This window comes from Tetrao urogallus, assembly GCF_951394365.1.
Source record: "Tetrao urogallus genome assembly, chromosome: 7".
Taxonomy (NCBI): domain Eukaryota; kingdom Metazoa; phylum Chordata; class Aves; order Galliformes; family Phasianidae; genus Tetrao; species Tetrao urogallus.
This window is the reverse complement of record NC_136820.1, coordinates 49,837,248-49,851,814: the sequence shown is the minus strand read 5'-3', so window position 1 is coordinate 49,851,814 and position 14,567 is coordinate 49,837,248. Positions and strand designations below refer to the sequence as shown.

The 14,567-nt window shown below is 42.2% G+C and overlaps 1 protein-coding gene across 1 annotated transcript in view; it reads left to right on the top strand.

Moving 5' to 3' along the window:
• Window positions 1-14,567, top strand: part of VIPR1 (vasoactive intestinal peptide receptor 1) — a gene marked incomplete at both ends in the record, with an annotated part of 99,433 nt that overhangs the window by 44,355 nt on the left and 40,511 nt on the right. Inside the window, one exon of the mRNA XM_079538661.1 lies at window positions 11,058-11,165. Coding sequence (XP_079394787.1) covers window positions 11,058-11,165 — 108 coding nt within the window. The remainder of the gene's footprint in view (window positions 1-11,057; window positions 11,166-14,567) is intronic.

The window sequence follows — 14,567 nt, the reverse complement described above, 5'->3', positions numbered from 1 at the left end:
CAGAAATTGCTGAGGCTGGCAAAGACCTCTGGAGATCACCTAGTTCAAACCTCAGCCTAAAGCAGTCAATCAGCACAGGGTGCTTAGGGCTGTGTCCAGTTGGGTTTTGAATGTCTCCATGGATGGAGGAAACCTGTCTAGACAACCTGCTCCAGTGTTTATGCTTGTTAACTGCAAATAACAATAAATAAGTAAAAAGCCAGAACAACTTAGGTTTAAATGGATTTCCTTGTGTTTTAGTTTGGACTCGTTGTCTGTTGGGTATTGGGCACCACTGAGAAAATGCTGGCTCTGTTTCTTCCCCCCCAAATCCCAGCTGCTCCAGGCTCGTCATCATCTTCGTGGCCCTTTTTTGGACACTTTCCAGTACATTCACATCACTGTTGTACTGAGGAGATCCAGAACTGGACACAGCCTTTCAGGTACTGAGCAGAGGGGAAGGATCAAATCCTTCGACCTGCTGCTACTTTGCCCAGTGCAACCCAGGACACCTTTAGCCTCCCAAATGGCAAGGTCACGTTGCTGGCTCACCTTCAGCTTGACACCCACCTGCAAGCTCAGGTCCTTCTGTGCGAAGTCCATAAAGTGCATGGCTTTACTGCTCCCCAGGTACAGGATTTTGCATTCCCCTTGTTGAACTTCACTTTTTAAATGGTTTTTCAGGACTTTTTTCATCCAGAAAGGAAGGCCTTCTGCTCTATTTGGATTCCGACTTCCTGCAGAAGTTAAATGGAAGTGAAACAAGCTCAGCACTTCACAGCTGGCGGCTGTCAGCATCTTACAGATCAACATTTTGTCTGTTTGCTCAGTACTGAGGACATAGCTGAGGTGATTTTCTAAGTGTCACCGAGAATTGCCAGTAGCCATTGAGGAGCTGCTACAGTTGAGCTGCTTCTGATAGCCTGAGTACTTCAGTGCTGCATTTTGTATTTGCAATCTAGATCTGTCTGTCATTCTAGCAGGATTTAAAACCCAAAAGTCAAAAAGTGGAAAATATGAATGAAAATTATCTCAGTCACTCTCCCTGCTCTTTGCTTACTGAGTTGTATACGCCTCAACTTGCTGTGAGCAACAGACTCCTGTAATCTCATCACCAACATTGTCTCGTACAAGTGAATCCAGATGGAGAACAGCCCATGTTGCTTATTCTCCACATAATATCTTTCTCATTCTGCAGTGGAGGTTGGCTTGAAAAGCCAGATCTGGAGCTTGGGGTTCTTTGACAGTCTCCCTTGAAGACGTCAAGGCGTGTTTGACGAGAGAAGAAGCAGTGAACATACGGAAATTAAAAGTCAAGCTGGAAAAACGTTAATGAAGTTTAAATGAGGGGTCTGTTTATTCATCACCATCTGTTTATAATGCAGTAAGATAAAAAATAATTAATAGCTCCTTGCGAGCAAAAGTTCAAGTGAATTCTCACCTTCCCAGTTGCATAAGACCTCCTGGGGCAGATGATAAGTAGGTTGGGTTTGTATGGCAGCCCAGTTGTCAGCAGGTATCCAGGTGCTCCATCACTGGAGGAGATGGGATGGATGGACGCTCACCCAGGGCTGGGAATGTATGATGTTTTCAGGCTGCATCTCTGAGACCTGCCAAATGCTCCTATGGGTGCTCCTTAAACCTTCACTTGAATCAGGGTAGTTGGTTTATTGGCTGCTGTTTTAAAGTCAGTAGTGTAGGGATTATTGAGACAAGCCACTGAGCTGGCAGGTTTGAAGGGCAGCAGTTTTCTAGGGGTGGTTTAAAGCACTCAAAGAAAGCAGCTGAGAAAAACAGCCCCTTGGACAGGGGTTGATTCACGAAAGCATGAGATCGAAGGTCTGACTTCATAGAATCATAGAATGGCCTGGGTTGAAAAGGATCACAGTGCTCATCCAGCTCCAACCCCCTGCTGTGTGCAGGTCGCCAACCAGCAGCCCAGGCTGCCCAGAGCCACATCCAGCCTGGCCTTGAATGCCTGCAGGGATGGGGCATCCACAGCCTCCTTGGGCAACCTGTTCCAGTGCCTCACCACCCTCTGGCTGAATAACTTCCTCCTCATATCCAACCTAAACCTCCCCTGTCAAAGTTTAAAATAATTCCCCTCTGTCCTATTACTATCCATCCATGTAAACAGTTGTTCTAGGTGCTTTCGGACAACCAGTATGGCCACCAGTTACTGTTTCAGAGGCCAGTTGGGCTCTTATAATTGCTGTGTCATATCTACATAGCCCCTCCGACATTCTCATACATCCTAGGGCCTCAGGAATGGCATTAAGAGCCTTTTTATAAGAAGCTAAATCAAGCCCTGAGGATCTAGTTAATACATTCAGTGAATGCTGAAGGGTATACCAGTTCAGTCTAAAACAGTCATAGAATCATTAGTTGGAAGGGACCATTAAAGACCATCTGGTCCAATTCCCCTGCAGTGAACAGGGGCATGTGCAGCTTCATCAGGTGCTCAGACCTTGAATGTCTGTAGGGACACAGTGTCCACTCTGGACAACCTGTGCCAGTGCTTCACTACCCTTATTGTAAAAAACATTTCTCTTCTATCCAGTCTAAATCTCTCCTCTTTTAGTCTGAAGCCATTCCTTCAGGTGTTATCACAACAGACTCTGCTAAAGATTCTGTCTCCTTTCTTATAGCTTCCCTTTAAATACTGAATAATCACTCGAATTGGTTCTTAACGATCTCTTTAATGACAGAAGGACCTACAAGACATCTTTCTCTGTTCTTTCCTTATCTTCCCTTGTCTTCTGAGTTACTATACTCTCTAACTCTGGTCCAGGCAATATAGAGGGTTTCTTGATTTCAGTCTTGCTATGACCAGCAGTATTGATGGTCCGAGCATCCGGGTAGTACAGTGGTCCTCACTGTTCCTGGACAATATTCAGGAACGAATGTGTTCTCCCACTGAAGAGGTTCTCCCTACAAATCTAATCACCCTACCCTGTAGAGGTAAGAGCTGTTTTTTGCCTCAACCTCATCTTTCTGCAGACGCAGCCATGAGATAAGATACAGATAACAGATACCACATCTGTTTTCTCCCTTCATATGCTGAAGGGTGGAGACTTTTGTTTTGCCTGTTGCTGACATGTGCTGGCTCCAAGTTTTCAAACAACAGTGTTTATTTGACTCAGGAACAGCTGTCCTGTAGCTTTTGGGGATTAACAGCCATTTATTGGACATAAGTCTTGTACTGGCAAAGGCATTTTATTTTGGAGAATGTGTCACATTTGGAAATGCCATCAGACTTGTTGGTTATTTTTATTTTTGTACGCTATAAAATAGAAATGCACACAGCATTAGTTTTGCAAAGGTTACAGAGCTAAATGCCATCGCCGTAGACCAAAAATGGATGGAAAGCAAATCCAAAATGTTTTCAAAGCTCTGGGTAATTGCTCATATGAAATCTATTTATGGAGAGCTTTTAATACTTTTTTTTGACAGCACTTTGTAATTGTCTACTTCACATCCCATCAGGTTTCTGGTTAAGAAATCTCTCCTTCCTTATGTTTTTTATTATTTTCTTTCTGATTGTGCTAAAGCATTTTCATGATGGTATCCATCCATCTCATGAGCAACAAGTACATTGGGAAAATGTTGCATATGGCATCAGTTATGTGGAGCTTCTGTTACTGTATATGGCTAAGATCCAACACGTGTTGCAGATACTGGGGATTTTACCTTGCACTGGACTTTCTGTAACCTAGATGTCTTTACTTCTTGGTAGCCAGAATATTTAACATAGCACAGTGAAATCGTGGAGAAAAGGAGAAGCTGAGGTCTGAGGTGCCACACTGGGTGTAAGTAGGGCTTCTATTAGGAAAACCTTTTAAATTACTCACAAACTTTGTTCTTGCCTTCCAACCATCAGTGTTGTGGGCAAGAAGCAGACTTCCAGCATAAAGTCCAGCCCATTCAATAGGAAGGAACCAAATAATGAAGGTTTTGCTCTCCAGCTTTGCGTGCTGACTGCAGTATCTTTCAAATAGTAGATCAGGGAGTCTATGGCTTAGGATTTGTTGAGGAAAGTTCTCCTTTCAGCTTCCTTTTTCTGTGGGGTGTCATATTTAGCAGTATGTAGCTGTATGTGCCATATTTAACAGTATTTACTTCAAGAGCAAGGCTTGGCTGAAAATTTCCTCCATTGCAAAGCACATTCTTTGGTCTTGGAGGAAGAGAATAAATCTATAAAATAACAGAATATGATATTTAAAATTCCGCTTCCACTCATGCTTAATTGTGCTTGCTTCTCTTCAGTGAGGAAGTTAAGCTGAGCTGGTCATTTGGTCATCACTTGAGTGACCAAGTCATAGAATTATCACAGAGTTGTTTGAGTTGGAAGGGACCCTAAAAGTTCATCTATTCCAGCTCCCAGGTTTAATTTCTGTGAGCACAGACAGATTTGGACAAGGAATAAGGGAATGCTGGAATAATCTTTTAAGCATTCTCTATGTCCAAGCACTAAAGAACTATCTCTTACAAGCTGAAGAGGAGTAAAGTTACACTGTAGGCTTTATAAATCCTTGTTTTGTGTCTTGGCATCTTTTGTTTCAGTTCACACGTTTTCCTATTAGACAGAAGGGCTCAGCTTACAAATATCATTAAAGAAAAGAATGATGTGGAGAGATGGAGTCAAGTGTTTGTTTAGTTTGTTGGTTAAAGAAGGGCTGAAAGATTTGATATTTTTTTTCTTGTTTCTTAGTGGATGTTGTTGATGGAAAAACTTGGGATTTTCATGCTTAAAAATAATCCTTCAGAAATGCTCTGTAGTTATTTCTTTCATGCTGCTAAGAATGACTCAGTCTGGGGGCTTAAGGTGAGGTTTCCTTCGCGTGTCTTTGAGTCAAATTTCTGCAAACGTTTAGGAGGAAAGACACCTTTTAACATTTCCTGTTGAGTTCCTGCACAGTTCCTATTGAAAACCACTGCAGAAGTGCAGATCAGTTCTTACAGCATGTAACAGTGTTCTCACTGACTCCAGCTTGTACACCAAGTTCGGAAAAATCAAATTGATCTCTCTATCTTTCCACACGTATGGAATTATAATTCAAGATAAAATTTTTCACTTAACCCTTAGTCTGAGGATCCTTTTTGTCTTCTGCAGTTGACCAAATCAATCTTCTGCCTAACTGGGATTGCAGATCCCTCACTGAGTTAAGGTTGAAGGAGCACGAGTGTGCTGCAGAGAGCAAAGCAGTGGTGAGAAGGAAATGCTACAGTGCTGGGGTTTTTCACGTTCTGTCAGGGCTGTGGTTTTCCTTCAGCTTTGTGGTTTCTCTGTCACATCCTGCCCACATCTCTGGAGTGGCAGTGGGCAGCAGGCAAAAAAATATCCAAATTGAATGCAAAGCCATGGAAAGCTGGGAGGGAAACTCCAAAGGGACAGGTTAACTCCAGAACAGACTGTTAGTGTTGATAAAAATAAAAACACAATGAGGTGGAGGTGGAGGAGGAGAGATGCCCAAAGGATGCTCTAATAATATTTATGTAAGATGCAAGAGGTTGAATTTTGCAGGGAGATGCAAGAGGGATCACAGTGAAACTTAGAAGTCTCTAGTGAGGTTGCACCTTGAGTACCATGTGCAGTGTTGGGCTCCTCACTACAAGACCAATTAAGGCAATTTCTTCTCCAGAAGAGTGCTCAGGCACTGGAATGGGCTGTCCTGTTGTGTCACTGTCTCTGGAGGTGTTGAAGGAACATTTAGATGTTGTACTAAGGGATGTCGTTTAGTGCGAAAATATTGGTGGTGGGTGGATGATTGGATTGGATGGCCTTGGAGGTCCTCTCCAAACTTGGTGATTCTGTGGTTCTAAACAAAAAAGGTGCAAGGGAGACATGATAAGAAACTGCTTCCATGCAAGAAGTAATTAAATAGGCTAGGACACTTCAGCTTGAAAAAGAGATGCTTGAGGAGGAATATAAAAGAGGATTTTATGGTTTTCCTCTCGAGGGAAAGGGAGATTCTGACTAGGTTATAAGTATTTCTGTATTCATAAAAGAACTAGGCAATTCCTTATGAAACCACAATGAGCACATTCAAAGCAAATTTGGAAAAGGATGTTCTTTCAGCAGACACTTCTGCTGTGCAATTCCTTAGCCCAGGAGGTTGTGAACGTGAAAAATTTCCATAGGCTTAAAAGCAAAATCAAATTGCAATTAATTTAAAAGATCTACGGAAGAAAAAGAATCTTTCTAGATTCTTATTATTGTTATGTACCATTTCTAAAATTTAAACTGAAAGTCATCTCTGATTCAGTAAGACTGGGCTCGTTGGAGGCTGGGGCAATAGTAGCAGTAGTCCGAGGCTCGTGATGGGCTTTCCAGTTCTCTTGCATGACTGAATTCATGTTTCCCATCGAGAAGTGACATGTATTTAGCAGATTATTGCAGGGACCATCAATTGGGGTTTGTTTTCTTTAGTCATGCAGAAAGTTAATGCCCATCTGGGACAAGAAAGTCAATGCAAAGGTGATTGGTTATAATGAGACCAAACTGGACAAACCAGGAGAGAACGTGTAGGTGTAACTTCTGCTCAGGCTGTCAGTGGGAGAGTAAATGTCACCTGACAGCTAACTTACAGCCCTAACTTCTGGGAAGATGGAAAGTGCCTGGTGATACCAAAGTGGAGTGAAAAGAGTTTCTATTCAAAGCACACCAGGTTACCACTGTGATGGGACTGGGTGATACCTTGGCTTAGCCTAACCTTTGGCTTGCTGTTATCCGTATGTGGGTAGTGAGAGGAAAAAGAGCTCCCCGAGGTTTATCAGGCAACAAATGGGTATCTTCACATCTGAATGTGGAGTTGGAGAGCAAAACTCTGGAGGACTTTTGGGCAGAAGAGACCACAAATGATTGCATTTGTTAGGAGGTGTTCAGTGTGAATGACAGATGTGCTGAATGCCAGATGTGCTGTGGGCTTTTTCTCTGACTTGTGAGTTCACCCGAGTTAAGGCCATGCCCTGAAAGCAGCCTACTGCCATTAATTTCATTCCTCAGCCAAACCCAGTCATATCTCAAAGCCAAGACAGAGCTCTGGAGGTTCATCTTTATTCACAAGGGGAAGTTATACTCTACTGCTTCCTAGATAAGCTTTGAAGGTATAATTTCTGTAAGTGTAGATATAGCTCAAATAAATGTTCTTTGAGCTCTAATCTGCCAGATCTGCAAACTGCCGTATATCTGTGCCTGATATGAATTGCCATGTTTTGTGATTATTAACCTTTTAAAGGGAGAGGAAATGAGGGCCTGAGCTTTGATCCACATTTATGAGTGACAGTGGGAAAGATTATCACCACCTGTAGCTGTGCTGGGTTGTCCTACACTGCTGCAGCATGGACTCTGTCAGCATCTCTGGCCACAGTTGTGGCAGTCAGGCCTGGCCTGCCAAGAGCAAGAAGAACTGTATGGTGGACACCACCCCAACATCAGCTTCTATTACCCCCGAAAGCTCAGAGGGCTGTGGCTGGTACAGTCAAGACACTTGGCTTGCAAAGAGGGAAGTCTAAAGTGTTGGATGTGAAAATCCAAGCTCCAGCACATTGCTGACAGCCTCCAGCTTGTTCCTTGACCGTACTCCTTCAGCAATGCTTTAGGAGCCTGCTTCAAGGTGGAGAGAGTTGGCTGCTAGTAATTACGCTAATTGCGTGGCTCATAGAGGAGGGTGAGCAGTTAGAGGTGCTTATCTGAAGGAGGCTTAAAAGGCAGCTTCATTAGGGTTGTAAAGGAGCACTCCAGAAAAAGATCCTTGGCTCCAGAGAGCACTTCATGAGATTTTAAAGCACTGATGCCTTTTCCCTCCCATGGATACAGGTGACTGTGACCTTGGAAGAAGAGTGCCATCTTGCATTGAAGCTGGAGTACGATTTTGAAGTATCTGGGCTGAAACCAAATCTCTTTGTCTTTTTTTCTTCTGGAAAAATATTGTGCTTCAAAGACTTCCAGTTTGGACTCAGTCATAGCTCAGGAGAAGCGTGCAATTTGCCAAGGCAACACTAAGTGCTAAGGCACAAATATATGCCTCTTGTCCTGCTAATGTAAAGGCTTCTGCAGAGGTCTCCCACGTAGATATAAACCAAACTGCTGCTTTATTGATGAATTGTGACAAAATCTCTGTCCTGGGTGATAGGACTATGCTCAAAATAGTGTGAAGCAGCTGAGGACCCTGGGTTTGCTGAGCACAGAGCATGGTGGCCCTACGGGTCCTCGTTGCCCTATAGCTCCTCATGGTGGCCCTATAGCTCCTCATGATGGCCTACAGCTCCTAACAGTGGATGGGTCTCATGCACAGGGTGCATCCGTGGGTCATTGCTACAATGGAAGAGGACTGATAAATAAGTTTTCATCCTTCCTGTAGATATCCAGTGCAACTGAGAGAACAATATTTATAATTAATTAATGGAGAAGCATTTAGCAGTCACCAAACATGATTTGGTCCTGCAGAACATACTATCATCTTCCTTCCATCTATTAAAGCCAAGCGATGCCACCGGGAAGACAGGGATTTCCCTTCTCCAAGTCCTACTACAGCTGATTCTACCCAGAAGTAGTTTTCTGAGATATTGATCTGTCAGTGATATGACTAAATCATAGAATCAGTCAGAGATGGAAGGGACCCTTAATGCCCATCAGGTTCATTGCAATGAACAGAGACACCCACAGCTCAATCAGGTGCTCAGAGCCCCATTCCCTGATCTTGACTGTGTCCAGGGATGGGCATCCACCACCTCTCTGGACAACCTGTGTCAGTGCTTACCCTTATTGTAAAAACACTTCTTCCCTATATCCAGTCTTAATCTCCCCCCTTTTACTTTGAAATTGTTTTCCCTTGTCCTATCATAGCAGACCATGCTTAAGAGTGTCCCCTTCTTTCTTACAGCCCCCATTTAGATACTGAATCTTCCCCCCAGTAATTTGCCAGAGTATGATCTATAAGTTTTGGAGAAAGAAGACAACTTTCTCTAACGCTATTTCATTAAGGCTTTGGTGTCCTGGGCAGGCACAGACTTTTCCCTGATGTTGTAAGGGACTGACTGCAGGGCATACAGTAATTGCGTGTGTTACTCAGTGCTAAGCATCTTGCAATTCTCAGATCTTTAGATTGTTACAATTCATTTAAAAGGTGAATGTCTATTCTTTCTGGTGTGCATTTCAAATAAAATCATCATAAATTATTCAAATCACTTAGGCTTTGTTCTGCCTTAGACCTATGATGAGTGAATTGTATCTCACCGATCTTCAGGTGCCTCAAAATGAGATGTTTAAACTCAGGTTGTTCATTCAAGCCCTCTTCATTGGAGAGGACACTTCCAAAGAATGATTTGTTGGCTCTTCAGATAACTATTCTAGGGTGACATCTTTACACAACTAACTACTAGAGGCATAAAAATAGGGATATGAACTCCACCTTTGAAACCTGGACCCTTCCAGGCAGCCACGCTAATAGCATCATGCACTAAGAAGCATTATGCTAAAAGAGCTAATAGGTGGGTAAGAGAGATCATTTCGGAGGCAATAATTATTAAAGGTCCATTCTGTGTGTCTTCACCTTATTTTAATCACAGGGAGCTTTTTTTATGAAAACACCTGTGAGATTTCTTCATGCGTTACAAGTGGCAGTGATGAATGCTATCACAGAAAAAAGACAAGGGTCAGAAAAATTCTCAAAGCGCGTAATTCAGAACATTTAGAAAGCTGTTTGATGCTAACACCTTGCATTTCATTATTATTTTGCATTATAACCTGTCCTGGGGTAATGGGTGCATGTTAATTTATTGATGGTGATGGAGGTGAAGATTGTAGACCATGAACGGTCCTGGCAAGAAATCATTTATTTTCCAAGGGCAGAATATTTACTATCTTAATGTTATTGGAGCTGCTGGCTCTGTTTGGTAGCAGATAACTATGATGATGGAAAAACTGAGCTTTGCAACTGATACTACAAATCAGAAAATTGAATTTTAATGACTGCTACAGAAGAGCGTGCATGTAGAAGATACCGTTGGTTATTCCGTGTTTTAGGCTCTGATAAACTCACCCTAGGACTTTGTCTGAAAAGTTCGGTTTGCTCATGAAAGAATGAAAGAAAAGCTTGTGAAATAACTTTGAAAGAGAGCTGAGAGTTCTTTTTTCAGCTTCAAAGCATTTTTATGTGCTCCCTTTATTGATCTGAGACAGCAAGCTGCCTCGCTCTGAGCAGACTTGATGATGACACCAGCCTTTTTCTCAGCAGAAGGGCTAAAAGATGACTTAAAGGAGGAATTGCAGATCAGGCTATAATTACTAAGAAGTGTAGCTTGGCAGTGGTTTTCATAGTTCCCTTTACTTGCATGTGGAAAGTACTTTCTTCAGGCTTTCTTCTTCATATTCCAGTTTCTCTTGTTAGGCTGTTGACCTTAACAGCAACACTGCAGTCACATTTGGGGGAGTGTTGCAATGTAATGGGATGTGACAAAGAACCATGGAGTAGAGGTGCTAGAAAGAAGTGACTTTTAGGGAGGTATGTTGACAACCCATTTATCCAAGCCAGTAATCAAAGTGTCTGTCTGTGGAAAATTGAGGGGGAAAAAGTTAAAAATAAGGTTTTGAAGATTCTGATATGAACTTTAAAATTCTTAATACATTGAGGCAGAAACTCGTCTGACATTGTTAATTCCTATCTGCAAACGTGTGTTGTCTTCAGCACTAATACTGCATTACTCAATCCTGTGGTACATGTGTGATATCATTAATGTATTTTGAGAAAGCAGAAATGAAAGGACAAAATGAGAACAGTGTATTGCAGCTGTGCAGAAAGAGCATGCCTGGCTGTATTTTTACCCAGAAAGTATTCATTCTATTCAAAAAATCATGTTGAATTGCAATAAAATTATCAGGCTCTTCCCTAAAGTTAGCTCTGTTTGCTACGCCTGCATTCCTAGCTCAGATGGGGCTTCATGTCATCTTCCTCTCCCTACTAAAAGATGCTTCCGCTGAGACTCAGTGCAGCGTTGCTCTCCTATGCTCCTTACAGCAGACACCAGGGAGTCACTCATTCATGCTTGTTCTACCATCAGCTTTTCTCTTTCCCCAGGTTGCAGAAGGCAGTGGGACAACATCACGTGCTGGCCTGAAGCGCAGGTGGGAGCGGTTGTGGTGAAGCCATGCCCAAAGTACTTCAGGTTCCTCACCACTTTTCTTGGTAAGAAAGCTCGTCTTGGTGAAATGTTTTTATGGCTTCGCTGCCTCTAGGATTTCACATTGTTTTGCAGGGTATAATCACATTAAGAATCATAGATCGTTAAGCTTCGAAAAGACCTCTGAGGTCGCCAAGTCCAACCTTGGCCCAGCCCTTCCATGGCCACCAAGCACGTCTCTCAGTGCCACATCTCCATCATTCTGCAACACCTCCAGGGATGGTGACCCCACCACCTCCCTGGGCAGACTGTGCCAAAGCATTACCACTCTTTCAGAGAATAAATTCTTCCTTATATCCAACCTGAACTTCCCCTGGTGCAACTTAAAGCCATTCCCTCTTGACCTATTGCTGTTTATCTGGGGGAAGAGGTAACTTCCTGGGAAGAACAGACTCAGTAGGTCTAAGGATTTACATGAAGTAAATAAGGTTTCCAAGCCGTATATGGATACCCAAACCATTAGATCATCCTCATCTTCTTCCAGCACAGTGCACTGTGTCATAGGGGTGCAAAAGCAGCTCCTGAATCCACTAATTGAGCAATTGTGCAGCAAAAGCTTAATCAACTTCTGTAATAGTATGTTTGTTGTTCAAAATGGACAGCTTAGTGCTGTCATTAATTAGGTCTCTGACATAAAATAAGCAAGCTGAAACTGTATGTAATCAAGTTTTTTTCCACTGAAATGACTAACTTGATCAGTAGCCAAGAAATTAACCTGACAAACAATGGGCAGGAGAGGTTAATGGAGAAATCAGCTTAACGCACAAGTTAGCATATACTGGGAAGCTTTAATTTAAAACTCAGATCTCAGGGGCAGTGCAGCAACAGGACTCTCTGTCTCTTCGTAGTCATTATTTACCATTTTTATTATAGTAGTTCTGCAATCCTCCACAGAGAAAGAAGAATTTTGGCACTGGACAGTATGCACCAAGCTTCCACAGGGTTACAATGCAAACACACGTGATGGGCTATGAATAGGAGTAAGGATACAATAATTTCTCTGTTTAACAGAGCAGGACATGACACTGAACCAGGACACGTAGATTACGTGACTTGCCCAAAGCCACACCAAAATCCTGGGCAGAGTCAGAGGGGAAAACCAAAAGTCCTGGATTCTTATCCTAGTGCTGTGACCTCCCTGAGAAGTTTATCTCATACTTCATTCCACCAGAGCAGATCAATGAGGAAAGCATGATGCATGTATACATGCATACATATATAGATACATGTGTGTATGGCATCCAAATCTTCCAGTCACTGGAGAGTTAACTGGTTTGGTCAGCGATGGCTGAGACATGATTAAACTCATTATAAATCAGCTACTTAAAGAGACCAGATGAACGCTATCATGAAAATATACCTGTTCCTCCTCATTTTGTAAGGTGAAGCATGGAGACTTGCTTCACTGGAGAAAGGAGATTCTGTGTTTTTTATATCTGCTGTTTCTAATGCAGGTTTCTATATGAGATAGGATTCCATTCATATCACAGAATCATAGAATGTCCCAAGCTGGAAGGGACCCATAAGGGTCATTGAGTCCAACCCCTGACACCATATAGGACCTATCAAAAATCCAACTGTACGTCTGCAAGCAGCGTCCCAATGCTCAAGAAGCTCTGACAGCACAAGGCTGTGCCCAGTGCCCTGGGGGGCTGTGCCATGCCCAATATTCTCTGGGGCAGGATCTCTTCCTGACATCTAACCTGAACTTCCTCTGAACAGCACTTTAGTCATTGCCACCAACAGACATGTATTTAGAAGCGTGAACAGCTCTTTGGACTCTAAACTCACAGATAGGCACCTACTTTATAGATGCTGAGGGAAGCCATTCAGTTTCCTAAACTGGCATCCAGTGCCATTTCAGATACCCTTAGGGGATCCAAGAAATCCGTGAGGTTGCTTCAACTGACACTAAGATACTGGTATTTAAGAAGCTTCTTTCTAACATGGAATAGCGTTCATATTGATTTTAGGGTCTTCCATAGTCAACTGAGCATGTTTTACAGTGATGAGGAGTAGGCTCAGTTTAGGTGACCTTTAGACACTAAGATGAATTGAATAACATCTTAAAAAAGCCTCTTTCCATTTGCAATTGAATGACTGTGGAGTGGTAGTGGCAGCACGGATGAATCCTGCCTTTGCAGACAATATATGTAAGCATCTCCCTCTGTGCACAAAGAAACTGATGCTGTTTTGAAAGCAAAAACAGCTTAATAGTGGACAAGGGACAGAGGAACCCTCATACTGTGGGAGGTGGTGGAGTCATCAGCCCTGGAGGGGGTTCAAGTAACATATAGAAATTGTGTTGAGGGATATGGTTTAGTGAGAACTATTGGTGGTAGGTGGACAGTTGGACTGGATGATCTTGGAGGTCTTTTCCAACCTTGGTGAGTCTATGAATCTATGATTTGTTTTTCTTTGAGCTATGCACTTTGTACAATCATATGCAAATGATGGAAAGCAGATATGAGCATAATTAAAGCAAAGGGAAGTTTGCATCTTGTTCTGCAGAATTTCTTGCAAAATAATGTTATTAAATTTTGTGGAGCAATTCTTCCTTTGTAGCAGTGAATATCACTGAATAATTTCCAAGGAAATCAATCATCTAGTAAATGTTTATGTCTTACTTTTTGATCCCTTTGCAGTAGCATGAAAGCTTAGACCAAAGTTGTGAGCAGTTACAGATCTCTGAATTCAGAGCTAGAAAAGAGAGTGAGTTTGGGAAACAACGAGTTAATGTGATTTTCTTGCTCAGTGGAAAATATGCTCTTCAAATGACTAATATATCTCATGGTAAATAGAGGATAAAATATCTGACGGCATTTAGAAACCTTAAAATGCCTATCATACTTCTGATGTCATTTGACATTAAATTTTTATGCTACTCACAAATCCAGAAGATTTTCATTATTTTATGACATTCGTCAGTACCATGTGAAGGAGATGCATGAAAATATTTTTGGCACCTTTCACTATTGAAGTGCACTGTTTGCTGTCTCTTTACCAGCATATTCTAGCTTCTTTTCAATACATAGAAGGTGACATTTGTAAGAGGGATTTGTGCCCTGTGAAAGCAAACTGTCCACGCTGCAGTTAGCAGTAAAAAAACTGGCACTGATGGTCTTTTTTAGGCTTCAGCCATGATATATTATGGGAATAACCAAGACCCACTCAATGAAAGTGAGAACCTCATCTCCTCCAGCACTCGAAAATTCCTTCCACTCTTCTTTCCTTTAATTTTTCCACTGCTCTATGAAGTAGTTGAGAGTTGACACTTAGGATGTCAGCTATAGGTGGGCCAAATCTGCCCATCCGCAGACATTAAGTAAAGTTCTCAGATTGATCTGAATGATTTGTGTGGTTAATATCATTGCAAGATTTATGCCAATATTGACTTATCTTTAAAG